A 24,058-nucleotide genomic window follows, 5' to 3' on the forward strand; every position below is an offset into this window, starting at 1 on the left:
TGGAGAGCATAGCTAACACAAAAACTGCTTTAGCAATGCATGTGTTTAAATTAGACATGCGTGTCTAATTTGTACTGTTAGATGTGTTTTTCTAAGAGCTAATGATGGCAGAGAATGGGTGGTGTTTCCTGCATGCCACAGGAACGACTTGTTGACGATACAAAACGCTTAGAGAAAAAAATCTGTGTCCAACCGAGAAATATTCATTGACTTATGGAGAAAACGAATAAATAGATTATAGGCGAATGAAGCCACAGAACATGAAGCCTACAACACAACTGGTGGAGTCTTTTTAACAAAACAGTGTTGCAAGTTGCAAAAGGAATGTAAAGTGATCAATTATTTTTCACTGATCATAATAAAAGTGGGATATATATATTAAATACATAATATAATTAATGCATAATAGAATATATATTTTAACACTATGTGGGCAGCACGGTGGCTAAGTGGTTAGCACTTCTGCCTTACAACACTGGGGTCATGAGTTCAATTCCAGACCATAGCCTTATCTGTGAGGAGTTTATATGTTCTCCCCGTGTTTGTGTGGGTTTCCTCTGGGTGCTCTGGTTTCCTCCCACACTCCAAAAAAACATACTGGTAGGCTAATTGGCTGCTAACAAATTGACCCTAGTGTGTGTGTGTGTGTGTGTGTGTGTGTTAGGGAATTTAAACTGTAAGCCCCATTGGGCAGGGACTGATGTGAATGCGTTCTCTGTACATTGCTGCAGAATTAGTGGCGCTATATAAATAAATGGTGATGATGATGAAAATACAAAGACATAGTAAACGATGCAAGGCTATGCTCTCTGTGCACCCATCTAACATTGGTGTCTCTTCTGTGTCCCTATATCTTTCCCTCATATCTCCCGTGTCATTTCACATTCCCGTCAGGTCTCTCCTGTTTTCCTTCACTTTTCCCTTATGTCTTCCCTGTGTTCCTGCATTTTCTGCAGCACTGCAATGTCACCTGGGGCCGAACAGTACCAATAAACAGGAAGGGCTGGGGGCAGCCCAATAACAACTGGTTGGGGTCTCCTGCTGCACCTATGGAAGGCAGGTGACTGAAACTACTGATGTCATTCATATACTTGGTGTAGATGGAAAGGAGGATGACATCTTCCACTGTATGCATATTGTGTGTGTGTGTAATATATACATACATTGATTGAAAAAGTAAAAAAAAATTTTTTTCAAGTTTTGTTTTCAGGAAACAGGGGAGATACATGGGACCCCAGTGATTGTGCTGTTATAAGCTATACATGCAAATGACCTGGAAAATAAAAATGCCAATTTTGACAAAGCCGAACAAGGGGCATCTACAAGCAAAATGATTAAAAGTACTTTCAACCACTTAAAATGTTGAAGAGAAAAACAAAAAGAAAACAAGAAAAATTTGACAGATAAAGAAAAAAGGTTTCTCTTCAGAATGATTAACTTATCTTTCAGATTATTCTTGCCTCTCACATAAAAAAGCATCACATTCCAACAATCACCCATGTGACTGTTGGTTATGCACGTTATACTGAACATTCTTACATTCCTATCATACATATTATCAGCCACCAATAATAAAGCAGTGATTTCTGTGTAGCTACCAGTGTTGTGGCATTATTGGAACGAGGATAAAGAGCTGAAGCTGGAGACATGAATCATCAACCCATTCACTGCAGAAATCTTACCACAGTCAGCTACTGTTAACCTTAACTGTTCTTCACTATATATCTTAACTGAACCCCTTTCTCTGCTGGTTCTTTTGCTATAATGTCACCGGTACTTTACAAAATAGGCAGTGGAGATCAGAAAAGGAGGAACAGAGATGGCCATTTCCGGATTATTCAATAGGCTAACTAGGCTGCAGCCTAAGGCACATGGCTTTTTTTTTTTTTTTTTTTGGGGGGGGGAGGGTGTGCAAAATTTTTGGAAGTGCAAAATTCTGACAGGTATTGAAGGCGAGAGGGCTCCATGAGCATATTAGCTTAGGGTGGCCTGAACCTTTAACCTGGAGATGGCAACAGCAATAACAGTTGTCTATGGTGTGAGGACGTCTCTTGACCATACTTACCTACTTTCAGTAGGCGACATCCGGGAGAGGGGCGTGACTAATGGGCGGGAGAGGATGGGGCGCCGCAAATTGCGTCATTTTGGCCCCGCCCCCACGAGTCAAATGACGTTTTGTCGTGGGGGATAGGGCCAAAATGACGCGATTCTTGGTGAATCACGTCATTTTGACAGGGAAGTCCCAGGATGCAGGAGAAATGCCAGCTCTCGCGGGAGACTGACCCGAATTTCGGGGGTATCCCGGACTTTCCGGGAGAGTTGGCAAGTATGCTGTTGACACTACAATGTAATTTCTTTCTGCCTTCACAAAAGTGTAACAGTTTTATACTTGTGGGAAGATGAATATGTGAGATGCAGGGCCCAGAACTAAAGTGCAGCCATCTGTAACTGCGGCCGCAGCTGATTCCTGTTAAATATGCACATTTTCAATAAAAAAAAATAATACTTTTTAATATTTGTAATTGTTTTCATTTAATATGTCCAATAATGCAAAAAGTATCATTTTTGATGAAAAAATATCTCATTGTAATTACATTGTAAAAATCTTGTTTACTTGTTGTAAACATGAAACAAGTTTTGAAAAAAGTTTTCTATGAAAAATGACAAATACAACTAAAGAAGGTTGAACCAGTGCAACAAATCAGCAATTACTTCTATACAGTGCAAGTAAGACAATGAATACAAGTGTGTGATTGGTTGTTTTGATTCAGTACAAGTAGTGCTATGTTAAAAACATGAGCACTATTGCTCTGAGATGTTATCTGTAATCTGTAATATAGGAATGGGGAATTAACCCTGGACAGCATGGCATTACCAGTGGTCCCTTTGTTTTCCAGTTTACTGGATAAAGTTTCATGTAAATTTGTCAACCTTCTCCTCTGCGCGTTTGATTACATAGTCTGGTATTAGCACTTATTACAAAATTCTGACTGAAACAATAGACCTATTAGGGTATATTTACTAAACTGCGGGTTTGAAAAAGTGGAGATGTTGCCTATAGCAACCAATCAGATTCTAGCTGTCATTTTGTAGAACGTACAAAATAAATGAGAACTAGTTTCCGATTGGTTGTTATAGGCAACATTTCCACTTTTTCAAACCCGCAGTTTAGTAAATATATCGCTTTGTGTGTTTATTTTTCTCAATCATTTTAAATTACATGTTCACTATATGCAGATTCCCTAGTTTCCGTGAATATACTATATTTGTATGGAGATTTGCTATTATATAAGAACAAAACGTTTATTTTGCCCCTTATTTTGCATAGTTTTAAAATCATATTTTGCAAAACCCTTTTGATTCTCTTCCTGATTGCAGTTTTATCAGTGTTTCCTGGATTCTTACATTTTTGGTTTGAATTTCATTAAAGACAGCTGAAAGTATTATCTTGTATAGCGTTATCCTGTCTTGTGTGACACCTTATAAGTCATCACAGAAACAGGGCTTTGGGGCCTATTATCAAAATTACATCTAGGCGATAAAAAATTACTTTCATCACAATTTATTATGATTTTATCATTCCTTTTGCTCAGTTGCCATGGTGAAAGATACAATATGATCTCTCATCTCTATGAAGGCCTCTGTTCTGCTCTCCTGAACATGTGGGGGGACTTGCTGCAGACGTGAAATTGGAAGCCACAAAAAAAATGTTGCTATTGATAAACTTATAGCAGTAAATATAATATTATTCTTTATTATGATTGTTTATTTATATAGTATCAATCATATTGCTTTGAGCTGTTCAGAGATTATGTAATCATTCACATTAATCACTGCCCCATTGATGCTTACAAGCTAAATTCCCTACCACAACACACACACACTATGGTCCATTTTTTTCGGCCAATTAACCTACCAGTATGCTTTTTGACTATGGGAGGAAACCGGAACACCCGGAGGGAGTCCACACAAACACAGGAAAACCCCCCACATACATAGGGCCTTGTTCGGAATCAAACCCATGGCCCCAGCGCTGTGAAGCAATAATGCTAACCACTGTGCCACAAGTTATATTATATCTACCATCGCTTCTCCTGAAAAAATATATATATTTTCTGGGTGTGGGGCAATATCCCTTTTCCTTTTAAACATATATGGACTGAAAAAAATTATTTAACTGTGTTAACAGAACAGGCATTGCAGTTGTACAAATCTGACATGAATGTAAAACTGAAATAAACAAAGGTATAAGTAACATGCAAAAACAATTTTAAAAAGTATGGAGATCAATACTCACAACACGTAGGAAAACTAAGAATTGGAGAAAAATAAGATTTCAAACTTCTGTCAAATAAGATTTCACTGTGGGTTATTTAGAAAGTTTAATAATGTATTGTCACATGTTGGCCTCCTAAGTAGTGAGGTGAGTGGACATAATCTCAACTGCATTTCAGTGATGTCCGAAGCATTGGTGTGAGTGCAGGGTTCATCATCATCATTTATTTATATAGCGCCAACATATTCCGTAGCGCTTTACAATTGGGGACAAACATAATAAACTGATCAACAAACTGGGTAAAACAGACAAAGAGGTGAGAAGGCCCTGCTCGCAAGCTTACAATCTATGGGAAACAATGGGACAATGGGAAACAATGGAAACAATGAGGACTCTTGACGTTGGTCGCAAGCTTAAATGTTTTGATCAAAATATGAACCAATACTTCATATCTCTATTATTGAGATATTTTAAGATTTGTACTGGCAAGGCTAAGCACTGACAACAATTGTTCTATATTATATTCATATAGTGCATATACCTTGACAGCTGGTCTCCTAAAAAATGCAGGTGAGGCTCAGCCAGACATATTTCTTTTGTAAGACTGAATCGTGTATATAAAAAACACCACTTTACCTCTTCATACACTGGTTTGGCTTTTTTATTATCTCCAATCAGAAGATAACCAACCCCAAGGTCATTCTTCAGCGAGATATCTTCAGGATACATTTGCACTAATTTCTGAAGGGTGAGCAGAGATCCTTGCATGCGGCCTGGAAGATCGACAAAAAGAAAAGGTAAAGTTTACCAGGAAATATCCAGTTTTAACAAGAGAGATGGTGTACAGTTAAAAACAACAACAACAACAACAACAACAACAACACCCTGTTTTTGCAATCAATGAACACAGTGCAAAACTAGAGCACTATATGGCATTGTGTATAAATATAACGAGTGAATAATTAAAGTGACACCTATGGTAGACAAAGCCGTTCTGCAGGATACACCAATACAGTCTATTACCTTGTGACATCACTGACACAAATATTGGTTTAGTTCTAAAATAAATAAATAAATATCTACCTGCACTGTGACTAGACGACAGACACACAAATTGTATATAAAGTTCTTATATACAAATTTAGAAGTGATATAATCATTATAAAAAGCCTAGTTTATTATAGATAAAAAAAACTAAACTTCTGTCTCCAGCCACCATAAAATGTGTGCAACAGATTTTCCAATGTTGATTAAATCTGAACAAAATACAAGAATTTTAAAGGAATTTAATCTCGTTGGACACTTACAGCAATGGCATAATATAAAGTATATGGTTAAATGATGAGAAAATAAGTATTTGTTCATTCAGTGGGGTTTCACTACTGCAAAGAAATAATTTATTTTCAGATTGATTTCATTGTTATGCATCTTAATAGCAAAATGTTCTCTAGTTGCATAAATAAGAGAGCCTACAGGTGATAATGGAAATGTTTTGTTCCGGTAAGTTTGTCATTTTCATTACAGTTCTGTGTTATTAATGTATCCAGGGAGGGAGCACTCAGTCCACTGAGTAATCAAGCCGTGCTGCTCGTCGTGTCAACTTAATACAGCAGCGCATAAACACCTTTATTCCATTCTATGTGGCTTGGTAATTACCGAGGTCAGAACTTCCCAGCATCCTCACAAATGAGTTTTAATTCTGAATGCTGCACTAGTAAGCTCAGAACTTTATAATGGGCTTTTAAGTGTTTTCTAAACTGCTGCTTTAGGTATAGACAGATAAAGGCAATCATACAAAACGCGATAGGAATTTCTGAATATAGTTGGGAACAAAGAAAATTGTGTTTTTATTGCACTCTTAGGCACTTTGTTCTAAAACCAAGAACTGAAATGGGCAAATGAAGGCAGCATTGTATATATCTAATATATCTAATATCAGTCTGAACTCAATAAGATTTTACATTCACCATAATGAAAATATATGCATGCATAATTGTAGAATAAGGTTTAAGTTACGGAAAGATGTTAGAGCAATAATTTTGAAAATCTAAAAATTAAGATCTTATGGCTTGTTTAATAACATGGTGCAAATTAACATGTCATTTATCCCATAACCAATCAGATCTCACGTTTCATACACTAGACTGCTAAAAGCTGATATTCAATTGGCTGACTGGACAGCACTTTGTTGATGCCTGTCCCAAGACATTAGCTACTTTATATTATTTATTTAAGGTTTCAAACTGTTAGTATCTCTTTCACCTTATGCACTCATTCACAAAGGCATTAATATTCCAATTTCAAGAAATTAAAGCCTAATAAATGCACTTGAACACTGCTAGTCCAAAAATTATTGTATGCAGATGGAACAGTACACACAATTTCAGATAAGTGTTCAATTTCCATCAATTTTAACGTTGTCAGTAGTGCTCACTAGTGTTTACATATACAATAAAATGAAGTTACACAGGAGCACTCGTTAAGCACACAGTACTTAATTGCCACAGGAAACAGGCTTCTAACGTTCTGAGGACAAAGTATAAGGTTTTGTCTACCCTCTAATGTTTTTCAATGCCTGTGTGTCTGTGCTCTAATAGCTACAAGATATTTTTGTATATGTTTAGAACTAGCACCATGCAATCAAAACTAAGTAAGGCTATGGTACAAACCCAAACAAATAGAGTAAATGATTTCCTTTCATACAATACGCCTACGAATGTATTAACAAATTCATTAGCAGCACACCCCTTTATCTTTTGGACCCTTTTCCTACCAAGCAGGTTTCTCACGCCATGGAGGTGGGGCCAAAATTACGCATTTCAGCCAGAATCGCGCCATTGAGGCTCCCATCCTGCCCACTTCACAAGTAAGTGGGCAGGATGCGGGAGAGTAGCCTGCTCTCCCCGGAGTCTCCCGGACATTCCAGGAGAGTGGGAAGTGTGACCCTATCTGCATTTCACATGTGAATCTAAACACAGAAACTGTGAAAAATGATTTGCTTTAAACTAATCGCAGAAGTTAATCTATACTGGAGTATATGTTTAACGTTGTCTGAATTCCTAATAGCGTTTGACTGATTTATTTTTATATTTTTTGGACTTTTAAATATTTTTAGTGACGCTGCAAATACCTATTATGTTTTAATTGGTATATATTTGTAATACATTTTACTGATATCTCATACTGCACAGACATATTTTTATCTACATATTTTTTTTTAATTGTTTGATTTATTATATATTGCTTTTTTGCAGCATTCAAAGCACTGTCATATATTTTTTTTCTTCTTGGTATTTGAATTAGTGAAAGCAGTTTCTAGACTGACAGCTGTTAAGTTTTCTCCTCTGAAATATGCCTGTTGCTGCCGTCATATCAGTGGCACAACTCTAAGACTCTGGGCAATGTCTGACCATGAGCCCCACTAGCTCTCTCTTGCTTGTCTCCTCACCTACCAAACCCCCTTCATACTGCTTGTCTTTGTTGATACCGTCTCCCAGGAAGCTGCGGCTTCACCTTCTTTAGCTCTAGTGCGGTCTGTTAAGAATTTATAAGCGGCTTTCTCATTGTGAACTATTGTTGGAGTGTCCCTTTGTAATATGACCACTCTGCTGAGATGATTCCAAGAGTAAAGGCTCCTATATATACCTAATAATGCAAAGGAGTGACCACTCCATGTTCAACACTGACCAGCAGCCTAGCCTCCAAAGAAGTCAGTGAATGTGATGTCACAACCTTTATTGTAGCAACACTGGTTAATATATTCTAAATATTTTAATCCTCCAGTTGCTTTACACTATAAATGCTAAGCATGTATTTAAAGACTTTCTATCCATGGAGATCTGGGATTCAGCATTGCAATGATAACATACCCAATCACTTCCATATTTTTACAAGGTTGCATTAAAAAAACAAACAGGATTTTTGTACTCACGTTAAATCGATTTCTCTGATTTAATCTGGGGGACACAGTTTCACCATGGAGGGATATAGGTAGCTGCAGAGCTGGGCACTTAGGAGTTAAGAGTAAAATAAGGAACTCCTTCCCTCGATATGTCCCCCCACCTGCTGACACTCCTCAGTTTATAACCATCAAAGCCCAAGAAAGACACAACACATAATAACAATAACTAACAGAACTAAGGGAGGGTTCGCAGTGTCCCCCAGATGACATCAGAGAAATGGATTTAACGTAAGTACAAAACTCCTGTTTTCTCTATTATATCACCTGGGGGACCCTGCTTCACCTTTGGGACATTCCAAAGCTAACCTAAGGGAATGTACGATAAGACACCACTAGCATCCCTGGATGCACAAATGTTGAAACTATAGAATTTAGTAAAAATATGGATGGGGCATCAGGTTGCATCAGGACCGATATAGCTGCTCCGCAGAAGCCCTGTGTCGTGTTGCTCAAGAAGTACTTACTGATATGGTCGAATGAGCAGAAATATTACCCGGCACAGATTGACCTACACAGATGTAGGGCTGGTGGATTATCATTCTTATCCATCTGGCAATGGTCTGCTTAGTTGCTGGCCAAACCCTTTTTCGGGTATCATACAGGACTAAGTGGGAATCCGTCTTCCGAACACCAGCATTCCTGGATATATAAATCCTCAGTGATCTGACTACATCCAGAAGACAACAAGAATTCTGATTATCTACCAAACATTCTTGTTGAAACAATTTCCTGGTTAATATGAAACCACCTTCGAACGGAAAGATGGGACAGTTCGTAGCACTGCCCTATCTTCATGAAAGATTAGAATGGAGACTTACGTGACAGAGCCCCCAAATCTGAGACCCTGCTGCAGAATAAATTGCAAGGAGAAAAACATTTTCCAGGTAAGATATTTAAATTATAAAGAATGTAAAGGCTAAAAAGCATGTTATTGCAAAACCAATAGAACCAGATTAAGGTTCTATAGGAGGAACAAAAGGCGGCTAGAGTCTAAGAACCCCTTGTAAAAACATCTGCACCTCTGGAATACTAGCAAGCTTCTTCTGAAAGTAGATAGACAACGTAGACCCCTGGACCCTTAGAGAACTTAATCTTAGCCCATTGTCTAAACCTTACTGGAGAAAAGAAAGATAACAAATTGAAAACTGAAGTCTGGAATCCTCTGTGCTCACACCATAGCAATTAGGTTTTCCAAACTCTATGAAAATTTAAGGCAGAAGAAAGTTTTCAAACTTTTAACATAGTCTGATCACCCTTTCTGCATATGAAGCATCACAGTGCCCCAACCCTGATGGCTGGCATCAGTCGTTACAATGGTCCATTCTTAGACGAAAAAAGGACACCCCCTGCTCATATGATCTCTCCTGAGCCACCACAAAAGGGACAGACAAGACTGCATGGACAGTCTGATAAGCTGGCTGACTAGATGCAAGTTGGAACTGGATCACTTCCTCAGCAGATCATTCTAAAAAATGGAAACAAGCATATTGCACAGCTCTGAACAAGGAAATCACCTTTCCTATTAATCTCATGTACAGAAGAACAGATGGCTTCCTGCGACTCAGAACCAGCCTTATCAGCCTTGAATGGATAACACCTTATCCTGAGGAAGAAATACTCAATTCCCCCCCCAGAGTATCGCCGCGCTAAACCTATTACCGTTATTACGATAAATTTAACCCGGCTTTCTGCTCATAGCTCAGGGAGCTGCGAGCAAAAAGACGTAGTTGAAACTACCGTAATAGCAGCATTTAAGTGCACTATTACCGTAACAACAGTAATAGGGCGCAGGCCGCTTAACTTTTTATAGTAACGCAGCCAATTGAATTCTCCCCCCCTTATAGTCTCAAATAGCTGAAATATTGAAACAACAGAGGTAATTTACAATGGCCAAACAAGGTACAAAGAATGTGTCTCTCTCTCAAGTGTGCCTGGATCTACCCTTTAGAGCACTCTGAGAATGTGCATTTGATGAATGCTCACCTGGTATATTATTTCAATTGACTGAATGTGAGAGGGACCTAGACAATGCCATTAGCAGCTACAAACTCCATGCATTGAGAGGATGTCCTACTCAAATTGTTAGAAGCGTATGAAGATATTGTATCCATAAAAACAATTTTATATCACTATTATGAGAATAATTTTTTACATAGCAAAAGCACCAGTCACAATTACAGCTGAAGGACATTATAGAAGCGTCTCACCTAAAAATTGCTGGCGGTTGGCTCGTCTCTTGAGAGCCAGTTTTGCTAGTTCTTTAGGTACATTAGGCAATCCAGATACTTCTTCATAAGAGCTGATAGCTCTCAGCAGAATGTCATTACTCCTCCGCTTCTCAGCCAAGTCATCTTCACACTGCAAAGAACATCATAGATTAATGTAATAGGTTAAAATGGTGTTTAAGGCACTAATGGAAATATCTACCAAGCACCATATGATCTAGGTTAAACATTTAAAGTGCTGAAATATATAATCTGGTTATTGAATAGACAAAGATAAGTGAAACAATTCATTGCTTTTTTTGCATGTACAATTTCAAATATTGGGTGATTTGTGGCACACACAATGCTTTGGGTTTTGGGAATATGGGTTATCACTGTAACTTGCTGCACCAGGCCTAAAATATACTCAATTACCCTTGATATTTCCCTCCTCATTAGACTGTTTAGCAGTGCTCCTCACAGTGAAGGTACTTGGTGATCATGTCTGTGTATATAACACTGACACCAATCAGCAAAAAGTATTTGTTTTCATTCTTTCCAGCTTTCTGGATAACGAGTTTCCATGAAAGAGATCCCATACCGGTATATATGCAAAGGGTTTATAAGCATGATAATTACTGTCCTTTTTGCTAAACAATAATCTTTTCATTCAAACATATCTTTTTTTTCCATTATTTTTGTTAAATATATTTTTTAGTACACTAAATCACCATCTGTCACTTCTTTACTCTTATAATTTCCTCTGCATTTAAGTTCCTCACTATCCGTGCCTTTCTATTCATTCCTATTGCACAACTCAAGCAAATCATTAGAGATGATCCCTGAGCTCTAATTAACAGTTTGCGTGTGGTTCTGTGTCTGGGAGCAGGTGAATGCATTGTAATATATTGTGTAAGAACAAGCCTGCTCGCCAAAGAGATATGTGGTTTTAGAGCTCTTACTTCAATCATTGTGCTCAACTGCTATACAGAAGAAAGGGTGAACAAAGGTTGGTGTTGTCCCCAATATGAACCTCTAAATGGCCAAAAGCAATAATTCCACATCCATTTGAAGTCTGAAATTCAGCTCCATTGACATTCACATAAATGTCCATTTGAGTCATTTCAGTATTAAATGGGAAAATAACAGGTTCTATGACCATGATTTTCTAGACTTGGAGGTACATTTAATGGTCATTTCTAGAAGAGAAAGATCAGTCAGGCAGACGTACCATGAAAAGTCTACAACATGCAGTGACTGGAAAACATCAGATGGTAGAGAATGCTCTCTAGACAGTATGCTGCATGGCTAAAGGCCACACAATAGAGGTTGTCAAAAATAGTATTTTTATCTAGTTGCATTTCGATTTAAAAGCATAATAAACTGCAGAAAACAGCATAGTCACAAATAAATGCATTGTTGCAAATATCACCTACCCAAATCACGTAATTTAGTAACAATGTGCGGAAAGAAAAGAACAAAACATTAGGTAAAATCAAATACATACATATGCCAATCATGCTCTTACTGAATAGTTTATGTAGTACAAATAATATCTGTTGTTCACACAGCTACACTGTAGTGTATATATTTGATTGCACAGTGCCGAGGAATGGAAATGTCAGTCTGCAGACCCGTCAAATTATTAAAGCGGAGAACTAAAGGGAGTTACACTGTTTGTATGGTGCTCGATCAGCACTGGGTTTATTGGTTAGGCAAGTGATAAAAAAACTAAAAACTAATGACCATTATTGGTGGTCAGCTATGGATGGGTGTGCGACAAATTCTGGGGGATCGGAGACAAATGGCTAATGGTAAGTAGTCTTTGGCCATGTGAAGTGAGATTGCACCTTTATTACTTTATGATATCTTTAATAACCTGATCATAAAAACACACATGTTCTAAACCTTTATAACTTAGTACTGGAAGCTGCGTGCACATGAGATTCAGGTACACAGCTCTGATATGCAGGGGGTCAGAGTATAATTATTACCCTTCTAAGACAGCCATGAACGGTTTTCACCATTTCCAGCTATATCTGTCTATGAGGCAAACAAGCAATAATATATTCACCATCCATATAAGACTAAATTAGTAAAGCAAACAGCCTATCTTCCTTCTGCCGTAGAGTGTTTGAAACACTTACCTATTTAGCCATAACATAGTCTGCAACTATACAGAGGAAATAATGTTGAAAACTATATTACACTGCAGCTGACTAGCTGGAGTATATGGATGATACTTACCCATAATTATGCAACTGAATAGTTAAGCAAATGAAAATACCAAAATCTTATGGGTTTTTTTTCTTTCTTTAAAAAAAAAACAATGTACCTGAGCTTTCCCATATCTGGCTCTTGGACTCTGGGGATATTTAGTCACCAGAATTTCAAAATCTTTTAAAGCTTCATCCACTTTTCCCTGTGAATCATAAACAAGGTAATAATTACTGGCAATGCTCAATTTACAACACACAAAGAAACAAATCAAGTAGTTGTACTAAAGCAGAATAATAAACAGCTACTGTGAATAAAATGAGCGGACAGAGGCAAGGGAACCATGCTCAGAATAAAGATGACAGCAGCACAGGTGGACATTTGTGATAAACTCGCTTGACTGGTTTTGCTAAATATGGAGCTTGATGTAAAATTCACTTTGAGCCTTCCATGTGAGTACAAATCAAATTATTCCACATCACTAGAAGTGGGTTAGCGGAGTGACCTTGCATACTTATCATCCAGTGTCCCAGGTGTCACTGCATAAACCCACAGTAGAAGAAAAGAATATAAATATGATTTAAACACACCATAAATACAGCAATGACTCTTTGGGACAATTCTATTAAAACCTGAGAGCTTGAGCATTACAATCCACAATGTATTTACAGAACACACAAAACAAGAGATTGGAATGTGGTCTAAGAATTTATTGTGTTAAGCACAGTTTTATTTCTATAGCATCAGTGATAGTAACTCATCACAAGAATGGTAAGTAGTTGAGGTGTTGGCACAATGACATAGGTCAAAGGAGTGAAAGGTGATAAATTAAACCATAATAGCAAACCAAGATACTATAGATTGGGTGGCCTTGGACGAGATTTAGAGTAACCTATACATTAACTCAGCTCTTTGCCCAAACTCCCGCTTTTCCTTATTCTCACAAATATAAAGAATTAGGTATTCGAAATACTGTTGGCAAAGATCAAAGCAACACTGAGGATCAACTTCATATAAAAAACAAGGCTGTTTTAAGATCTACTGTAACTTCCATCTATGTTCAGCTGTATGACCCACAGGGCTCAACTGTCATTGCTGTTTCAACACATGTTTAGATGCCCACTGAGCTCAATTGTGATTGCTGTTGCCATCTCTGATTGGCTGCTGGACCCTCTGCACCCAACTGTTAGCACCCTGGACCTCGTCATGTCTGAGCTGTAGAACATTCATCTTGCTATCATTTATCACCCCCAGGTCCAGTTTCCCAATTCCCTGACAACTTTGCAGCCTGGCTCACTTATTTCCTATCCTTCGACCTTCCTACTCTCATACTAGGCATCTTCAACATTCCCATTGATAATCCCACTGTCTCTCAGGCCCTAAACTTCTTTTATTTACTTTCTTCTTCAGTCTCTCCTAATAGACCTCATCTCCCACCCACTGTGATGGACACTCCCATGACCTTGACTTCTCCCTCTTCTGCTCCATCTAAAGTTTCTCCAACTTAGCCTTTCCACTCTCCGACCACGACCTCCTTTCCTTCAGAGTCCGCTTACCTCATGACCTCCCCCCTTGCACCCAAATCCCCATATAAACAACGACACCTAAGAAAGCAAATCCACTTCTCATTTTCACTAAAACAACTACTTTCTCCTATGACTGCACTGCCCTGCTCTAATCAGGCTGCCTCTTTCTACAACTAAACACTCACTTCATCCGTAGACAGTCTGGCATCAGCTACCACATGCAGTCTCCGATGATCCAAAACTCCAACCATGGCACACCAAACTGACGCGCTACCTGAAAAAGTGCTCCTGCCACTGAAGAAAATCTTGTTCCTATCCCTATTTCCTCCATTATAAATCCAACCTTTCATGTTACAACTCTGTGCTTTCAATTGCCAAACAAACATACTTCAAATCCATAATATTAACTCAGTCTTCTAACACATGTAGCCTCCTTGCCACCGTCAACTTACTTCTCTGCACCTCTTCCACCCCCTTCTTCCTTCGCACCCCATAATCTTGCCACCTACTTCAAAGACAAAATTGACACAATTCAACAAGATATTTCCTCATGCCGAACTCCACCCCCCCCCCCACATTTACCTACGCTCCCCAATCCACATTTAAGTAATTTTCTCCAGTAACTGAAGATGAAGTCTATCACCCTACAACCTGTCCTCTCAACCCTATTCCCTCCCAACTTCTCCACTCCCTCTCCCCCACTGCATGCCCACCTCTAACTCACCTCTTCAACCTGTCACTGTTCACTGGCACATTTCTATCTTCCTTTAAACATGCACTCGTCTCACCAATTCTAAAGAAACCATCTCTCAATCAAGCTGCTTATTCAAACTACTTCTCTATTTCTCTACTCCCATTTGCCTCCAATCTACTTATGCGATTAGTGTACAACCACTTATCTAACTTTTTCTCCTCTCATTTCATTCTACAACTCTCTGCAATCAAGCTTTCACCCCCAACATTTCACTGAAACTGCTCTCACAAAAGTGATCAATGATCTACTTACTCTGCTGCTTTTGACACTGTTGATCACCCTCTTCTCCTACACACCCCTCATTCCATTTGACATCTGTGACAAAGTTCTTTCCTGGTTCGCTCCTACTGTCATGAATTGGGGTCTTAGTCCTGTTTACGCCACTCAGCGGTATCATATCACTGTGCATCTCCCTCTTGTCAGAATGCAGCATTCCAAATCCTGGAACAAAGCGTGACCTCTAGTCCAGATTACCTCTGTTGCTGTTTGTTTGCTGTTCTTTTGGCTACTCCATTGTTACCATCTGCTGCTGTACAGACTTCAGCCACTCTTCTTGTGGATTCAGCATCCTTCTGCCACTCCAGTGTTACTATCTGCTTTTGTACATCGTCCAGCTATTAACCCCTCGTCTGGAGCCAGTTTCATCTGCCTATTCCTCTGACTCACCTACTGGACTTTGGGAAAGCACAGTCAGGGCCAAAAGTTTTGAGAATGACACAAGTATTGGTTTTCACAAAGTTTGCTGATTCAGTGTTTTTAGACCTTTTTGTCAGATATTGCTATGGTATACTGAAATAAAATGACAAGCATTACATATGTGTCAAAGGCCCTTATTGACAATAACATTAAGTTTATGCAAAGAGTCAATAATTCCAGTGTTGACCCTTCTTTTTGAAGACCTCTGCAATTCTCCCTGGCATGTTGTCAATCAACTTCTGGGCCACATACTGACTGATGGCCGCCCATTCTTGAGTGTGAGTTCCGTCTCTGTTCCTGTGTCCAGGTTCCAGTTCACCAGGTCCAGATCCCAGCTGGTTATCCCACTATGGAGTCCAGTCCAGCATTCCTCCTCATATCATATCTATTTATGAATAGAGCACATCCTCCCTCTATCATCATCACCATTTATTTATATAGCACCACTAATTCTGCAGTGCTGTACAAAGAACCCATTGGAGCTTACAGTTTAAATTCTCTAACACACACACAGAGAGAGAGAGAGAGAGAGAGACTAGGGTCAATTTAATAGCAGCCAATTAACCTACTAGTTTGTTTTTTTGGAGTGTGGGAGGAAACCAAAGTACCCGGAGGAAACCCACACAAACACAGGGAGAACATACAAACTCCACGGGAATTAAACTCATGACCCCAGTGCTGTGAAGCAGAAGTGCTAACCACTTAGCCACCGTGTGCCTCTATGAACATGAATGTCATCCAGCCTCTTAGTTTCCACTTCATCCCTGCTACAGCTAGTCCCAAGGGTTCAGAGATGGCTCCTAGAAACCCTATTGCCGTGACACATACCTATTAAACTGCTCCTTTAGTGTTTCTCTCTTCCGGCACATACGTCCCTCAACTCCAACTATCCACCTGGGTTCCACAATGCTCTGTTCTTGCCCTTTTACATTTTTCACTGTATATCTCTTCTCTTGGGGAATTAATTCACTCACTTGGTCTCCAGTACCATCTCTATGCTTACCACATCCAAATATATAGCTCTTCCCTGACCTCTCTCCTTTTGTACTATATCTTTCTGCTATCTTCATATGGAACTCCCAACGTTACCTAAAGCTCAGTATGTCCAAAACAGAACTCATCATCTTCCCTCCTCTCAAATCTCCATCACTGTCAACACCACTACAATTTCCTCAGTCTCCTAAGCGAGCTGCCTTGGTGTCACATTTGACTCCACCCTCTGCTTTATTCCTAACATCCAGACTCTCTCCCATTCCTGTCAACTCCACCTTAAACACATTGCAAGAATACACCCTTTTCTTACTCAACATGCTACGAAAACTCTTATTCATTCTCTCATGATCTCCGGTCTTGACTACTGCAACCTTCTTCTATCTGGAATTCTCGACAACCATGTATCCTCACTTCAATCCATCCTAAATGCTGCTGCAAGACTGATCTTCCTCTTTCACCGCTCCACATCAGCTGCACCACTTTGCAAATCCCTACTCTTGCTCCCTGTGTCCTCAACAAAAACCACCTTAATGGATCTCAAATCTTATATCAAAATACTCTTATTCCCACCCTCTTAGATTTACCTCTGACCTGCACCTTGTCTCAACTCTGGTAACAAACTCTCATTCCCGCCTACAAGCCTTATGCCATTCTGCTTTCCCTTTATGGAATTCCCTACCACCCCCAATCAGGCTTCCCGTTTCCAACAGCCTTCAAATATTTAGACACTATCTGAAAACCCATCTCTTTTTTAGAGGTTACCTTATCCATGATAATATTATTCACACTAATGCACCCTCACAACTGTCCCAAGCTCCACTCTGAGCCATACTCGCTCCTCTTATTTAAACTGTGACCTCTGCTACTTAGAATGTAAAACCCTCTAATGAGCAGGGTTCTCCCATTGTTTTCATATCTGCATTTATTTTGTCTATCTTGTATGTCCCTGTTTTATGTACGCACTGTGGCGCCTTACATATCACTGTGTGGAACATAATTGTGTATATATGTGTTTAAATATAGCATTAACATAATGTACCACCCCACTAACTAGGAGGACAATGGTGGAACCTAATGGCTTGGTAAATATATTCACTACCATCAGCACTGACACGTCTCCCAAGCTAACATCTGGGTAAAGTTTGAAAGTAAACGAGAATTGTAAGGTTGTCAGATAAGTTGAATGGACTTGGCTTGTCAACTCAGATTAATCAACAATAGACGTAATTTGCTTTCTTAACTTGGTAATAATGTATAATAATAATAATGTATAATAATGTATTTCCTTAGTCTAAGTTTACGATTATAAAAATAACATATTACTCTTACCAAAGGAATTGTTAGGAATTAATATTTTGTTTATTGGACAGTAGCATACAAAAGATTTCCAGAAAAAAGATAGTTTATGTGTGGAGACATTTGTACGATAGACTAGAAGGAGACACATAAGTCTATGTCTCTGTGTATACAGTGCATTAATGATACAACAACTACAGTGCTTTATCAATCTGCACAGGACTATTAGCAAAGGTTAAAGGTGATTGTGTGGATGTGTTTACCCACAATTCTTCCCTGACAGCATGCTTTCTTTACCTAAGAAAAATGATACCATGATATACAAACTGAATACCGCCTACCTGAGCTACAGACATGCGAAAAGGGAGAAACTAATATTTCACTTGTATGTGGGAGGGAACACTGTAGAAATGGGAAATGCAATAACTATGACAAGATAACTTGTTCACTGTTCTGTTATTAACCAGCACAGCTGCTGCTGGGAGAATGACATGTCAAGCTGATATACTGCCGCTAAAATCAGCCTGGAGCAAAGCCTGGCATAAAGGGAGAAGTAATGCAGCTTTATTTTCATTTATGTCTGCTGGTTATGACTTGGAGATATGGAAAATAGGATTACACTGTGTGTGATGTAAAGTGATCACTTAATCCAAGGTCCCAGAAGAGGGAGGCTGAGATAATGCCTTTGTTTACCTCAATCTATTACAGTGACACCCAGCAATAAATCACCCATCTCTATATATAAAGAATGTACCATACCGGCCAACATTTCACACAGATAAAGAGGAACACTTCAAGTGCAACCATCATCTTACACAGTCAGTGCAGCCATTTTGCACACTGAACCAATATTCAACCTATCAATTCAGTAGGAATTAATAGCAGTGATATCACTGAGGCAATAAGGTCCAACAAGCTTCACAGCTCAATTATGTCAATACTTTCTAATGAATTGAATGCACTGATAGGCTGCATTCTGATGAACATTGGTTAGCCCATAAAATGGCTATCTACATACTGCGTAGGTGAGGTATCACCCTTAACATTAACATGCACCTCTAATTGCACTAAAAGCACTGATTGCTGCATTTATCATAGCAAACCTCTAGGTTCCAGTTCACGTGGAACTGAAGCTGTAGAAGTATTTTACAATTTTTTTAGGCAGAATGTAAATTGCACTGTGTAACTCTGCCATGGTTGTCAGTTCAGCTCTGCTTGAAGGATGTTGTCATACCGCTTAGGTCAGGGGAGTAAAGTACAACCTATTGAGAGATGGGTGCGCATATCACAGTACTGAAACTATATATATATTTTCCCCTGGGCGTCATGCCCGCTTTAGGAGATTTGGCTGTCCCCACAATTGGAGAGAGCAAGCTGCAGAGCAAAAATGGTTGAACTTGTTAGGCAAAGGATTCTATTAGATTGTACGCTCCCTTAGATTGTACGCACCTTGGAGCAGGGCCATCTCTCTTTCTGTCTTCACCACTTTTAACTCTGCTCTCCAGCTACCTAGCCCTCCTCCTTGATGACCCTCTACCCCCCCATCCCCTCTCGCTCCCTCCTCTCCCCTCTGGGGGTCTCCCTGTCATCCGTGCCCTCCCTTTTGGGCTTCGTCGTATGCGGACCTTCCCCTCTCCCCTCCCCCCTCTAGCTGTGCTTTGAACTTACTGAGTTACTGTGCTTATTGTTTACTGTACTGTGCTGTCTCTCCTCGTATTGTAATTTCGTTTGTCCCTGTACGGCGCTACGGACACCTAGTGGCGCTCTATAAATAAAAATGAATAATAATAATAATAATATTTAAACAAATGTAGATCTTCACTGGCTATATCTAACTAAAAAAAGAAATGTAAAAATGTAGACTTGAAACAAATAATGATTTAATAACATGCTGCAGAAACTTGGACTAGTCACATACTGTAAAGGACAAGACTCAGTCATGTGATATAAATTGTTGTTTGAAAAAAAATATTATAATCTTATGTTATTGCGTTTGTTCTGGAACACAGTTAAATTATTAAGCAGGTTAATGTTACATTTTTCAAGTCTCTCCTGGACATTGCTCAATGACTTTCTCTGTAGTAATAGGCTCAGTGACCCAAATGTCTTCTCATGTATATCAACAATAAGTGTGCTGACCACGACCAATGAACATATGTACCAATAAGTGTGCTGTGTACCATCAGGATACATACTGCAGGTTCCAATAAGTGTGCAGAGTGCCAATATACTGTACATGTGTACCTATAAGTGTGCTAATGACCACAAATAAACGTGTACCAATAAGCGTGCTGAGTGCCACCAATATACTGTACATGTGTACCTATAAGTGTGCTAATGCCCACAAATATACTGTACATGTGTACCTATAAGAGTACCAATGACCACCAATATACTGTACATGTGTACCTATAAGAGTACCAATGACCACCAATATACTGTACATGTGAACCTATAAGAGTACCAATGACCACCAATATACTGTACATGTGTACCTATAAGAGTACCAATGACCACCAATATACTGTACATGTGTACCTATAAGAGTACCAATGACCACCAATATACTGTACATGTGTACCTATAAGAGTACCAATGACCACCAATATACTGTACATGTGTACCTATAAGTATGCCTACGGCCACCAATAAACATATGTACCAAGAAGAGTGCCGTGTACCACCAGGACACATGCTGTATGTTCCAATAAGTGTGCTGAGTGCCACCAATATTCTGTACATGTGTACCTATAAGAGTACCAATGACCACCAATATACTGTACATGTGTACCTATAAGAGTACCAATGACCACCAATATACTGTACATGTGTACCTATAAGAGTACCAATGACCACCAATATACTGTACATGTGTACCTATAAGTATGCCTACGGCCACCAATAAACATATGTACCAAGAAGAGTGCCGTGTACCACCAGGACACATGCTGTATGTTCCAATAAGTGTGCTGAGTGCCACCAATATTCTGTACATGTGTACCTATAAGTGTGCTAATGACCACCACTAACATAAGTACTAATAAGTGTGCTAAGTTACACCAATAAATACTTGTACAAATAAGTGTGATAGTTCCGAATACATTCCTTAAGTAATAAAAAGAAGCAAAATATGCACAGACAACCACGGTGTGTATCACACACACACACATATATATATATATATATATATATATATATATATATATATATATATATATATATATATATATATACACACACACACACACACACATATATACACACGCATATACACATACATATATACACACAATGATAAATTAACATAGGCACCACTAATAAATATTCCATATGCTTAGCACTCATACAAACGAATGTTACAAGCACAGACAATAGTAATAGCAGACTTGGCTCCATGGCTCATGTAGAGCTGAATGAACTAAGCAGGAAATCATGCACACATGATAAATTTACATTTACATGCCTATGTTCAGTCGGTGACAACATAAGATGTGTGTCAGGTTTACGTAACAAATTTGTACAGCTGCGCACTTAACATAGGGATGGAGCAGAAATAACGTAGAGATGTGACTTGATAGTGTTGGTAATAGATGGTAAAGTTCCATTGCCCTATTTGTACACAATATAATAATGTAATGAAGTGTCATAAACAGGAGAAAATAGTGTCAGGACAGAGTTTTAATAAGTGAAAGTCGCATTTTGTGAAATGCAGACACAAATACAAATTAAATTAAACACTAAAATAATATGTTTTATCCTTTAAAAATATGAGACTTTCTTTACTGTCACAGTACAAACGAAAATATCAATTGCGTAATGCGAATAGATGGTCGCGACTTCATACAATGTAGCAGCCACACAAATGAGTTAGGTACTAGAAGTAGGTAGCTAGTGCTGTCAGCAGTCATCATCATCGCCTATACCGATCCTGCAACACCCACAAGGATACGCCTCCTGATATGTATGTGATATTCATCCAGGTCTACCTCAGTCGCAATTATATGAACACCACCTTACACTACGCTGCCTACACTTGCCCACCCCTCCACTCCCCTGTTCCACTTCTCCAAGAGCAAGGATACCAAAGTGTTATTGGCGACGGAATCTGCATACAGATAAGAAAAATATATTTATTTAGGAAATGCAACTAATAAACATATACAAACTTACCTTTTTCCGCAGTTTTTCTGCAGCATCAAGTTCAGTCTTTATTGTCTTATCAAACTTGTTTAACAGCTTGGGTTTCTTTTGTTTCTCTACAAAGGGACACACAGAATATTTGCATTATTTCATGTATAACAAACCATTAGACGTATGCATACAAACCATGGGGCATAAAGAGGTGTTTTCTCACTTAAAGCGATAGTTTTGTCGGATGTTATACTAGAAATTATTTTGGAACAATGTGTATTTTGTACAGCTTACATTTGTAGAAAGTGACTTATCTGTTAAAGAAAATCACAATCTAGATACTGGGAGCACTGTTGGAATGGTGCTATGATTGTTAGTTACTAACTCATAGCAACCTGGCATTTGTTTTCATTGTTCTATCAAAAACGAACTGATGATTGATGCTATGGGTATAGCCGGCCACACACAGTCACGAGAGTCAATAAATACCAAATTAGGCCATAACTAAAGATGGCCAAACTAGACAAAATTACTCCAACCTCATATACAAACGTCCTGATAATAATCATATTGATTTCCAATTAATCTTTATTGTGAATTGGATATTTCTGTATTTTACCATTAGTAAATTCCCTGAAATGTTTGATATTTAATTAAAAAAAAAATTGCAAAACAAAAATACAAGTTGCTTCATATATAAAGGCTACTAATAAACAAATACATCAAAAAGTTTGATGTGAATTTGATTAGCATGTGACCCTTTTAGACCTAATTGGCTACAAACCACAGCGTGTATTGGCCTAAAAAGACTGCCAATCCTGATCAACATCTGATGGAGATCTACTAGATGATGAACATTCTACTTGTTCAAATGATGACAGCAACTGACCGTGTGTGTGGTCATCGTCCAGCCCCACTAATGGCGCCTCAACAGATGTCACTGGATTTTTTCACGTGTATAGTCAAACCTTACAGTGACTGGCCCTCCCCTTTGCACCTTGGCAAAACCAAGGTGTAAAGTGGGGGGGGGGGGGGGTTACATTTAATATGTGGTGACAGGAGTTATAGTTGGGGTAGGGCATGTCCTAGAGGAACTTTAAATTTCAGTGTACAAATAGAGCTATCAAGTATTTGTGTGCCACATGACAAAAAAGCCAGTATTTTCTTAATGTGCAAATATGCACACTTTGCATTGTAACATGGTTTAACGACTCAGGTCCTATGTGAGGTTTGTGCATACACATGTGAAAAAAAGTCTTTGGGACAGTGAAAACCTTTTACAGTGCTTTTACAAAACATATATAATCTTGGTACTATATAACAATAAAACTATATAAACTGCTAAATACTTTTAGTACATATCTAAAAAAAACTAAACCATATATAGATTATTTCCTACCAAACAGGAAACATCACAGACTCAGGCAGCACAAAAGAAAGGAAATACTGTGATTACCAGTTTTCATTTGTAATGTGTAATTTCTTAATTGCCATTTAGTCTAATTAAGACAATTGAAGAGAACTACTAAAGACTAAAGCAATGCTCTTTTTTTACTCTGATTTAATATTTGGGCCAATTAGAAAATGTGTGCAAAAGCTAATAATTGAAACTAATTAAATATTGATTATTTTCAGGAGATTAAACATGCACATGCTAATTCCTTGATTGCTGGTAATTCCACACTTCACCTAGAATTATGCAAATACCTAATTACTGATGTGCAATTAACTATTTAGCAATTGAAGCCTGAAACGGTAAACCCCCTCTTGCGTGTAATGCATTACAGGGAAAATAAGAGTAGAACAGTCTACCATTCATGGACATGGGAAAAGAGCAACCAAACTAAGTACGGTAGGTTAATGTGTCTTACAAGAAGATCCAAGAAGCCCCCTGCTGGAAATAAAATGCAATGACAGCATTCTTAGAATAGAAGCACAGTCTCACAAGAACTATGAAATTAGTATTTAATTAACCCTCTATGGGGACAATTCAATTAGGAGCAA

The 24,058-nt window shown here is 38.5% G+C and overlaps 1 protein-coding gene across 3 annotated transcripts in view; it reads right to left on the reverse strand.

The window, feature by feature from the left end:
• The window catches only part of ASPH (aspartate beta-hydroxylase), a 148,030-nt gene that overhangs the window by 28,764 nt on the left and 95,208 nt on the right, over nucleotides 1-24,058 (reverse strand). For all 3 annotated transcript variants that reach the window (XM_075213566.1, XM_075213568.1, XM_075213567.1), the window contains 4 exons: nucleotides 22,094-22,179; nucleotides 12,777-12,863; nucleotides 10,445-10,595; nucleotides 4,913-5,049 (listed from right to left, as the gene is read on the reverse strand). In XM_075213566.1, the coding sequence (XP_075069667.1) occupies nucleotides 4,913-5,049; nucleotides 10,445-10,595; nucleotides 12,777-12,863; nucleotides 22,094-22,179 (461 nt within the window). The remainder of the gene's footprint in view (nucleotides 1-4,912; nucleotides 5,050-10,444; nucleotides 10,596-12,776; nucleotides 12,864-22,093; nucleotides 22,180-24,058) is intronic.

This window comes from Mixophyes fleayi, chromosome 5 (assembly GCF_038048845.1).
Source record: "Mixophyes fleayi isolate aMixFle1 chromosome 5, aMixFle1.hap1, whole genome shotgun sequence".
NCBI lineage: Eukaryota > Metazoa > Chordata > Amphibia > Anura > Limnodynastidae > Mixophyes > Mixophyes fleayi.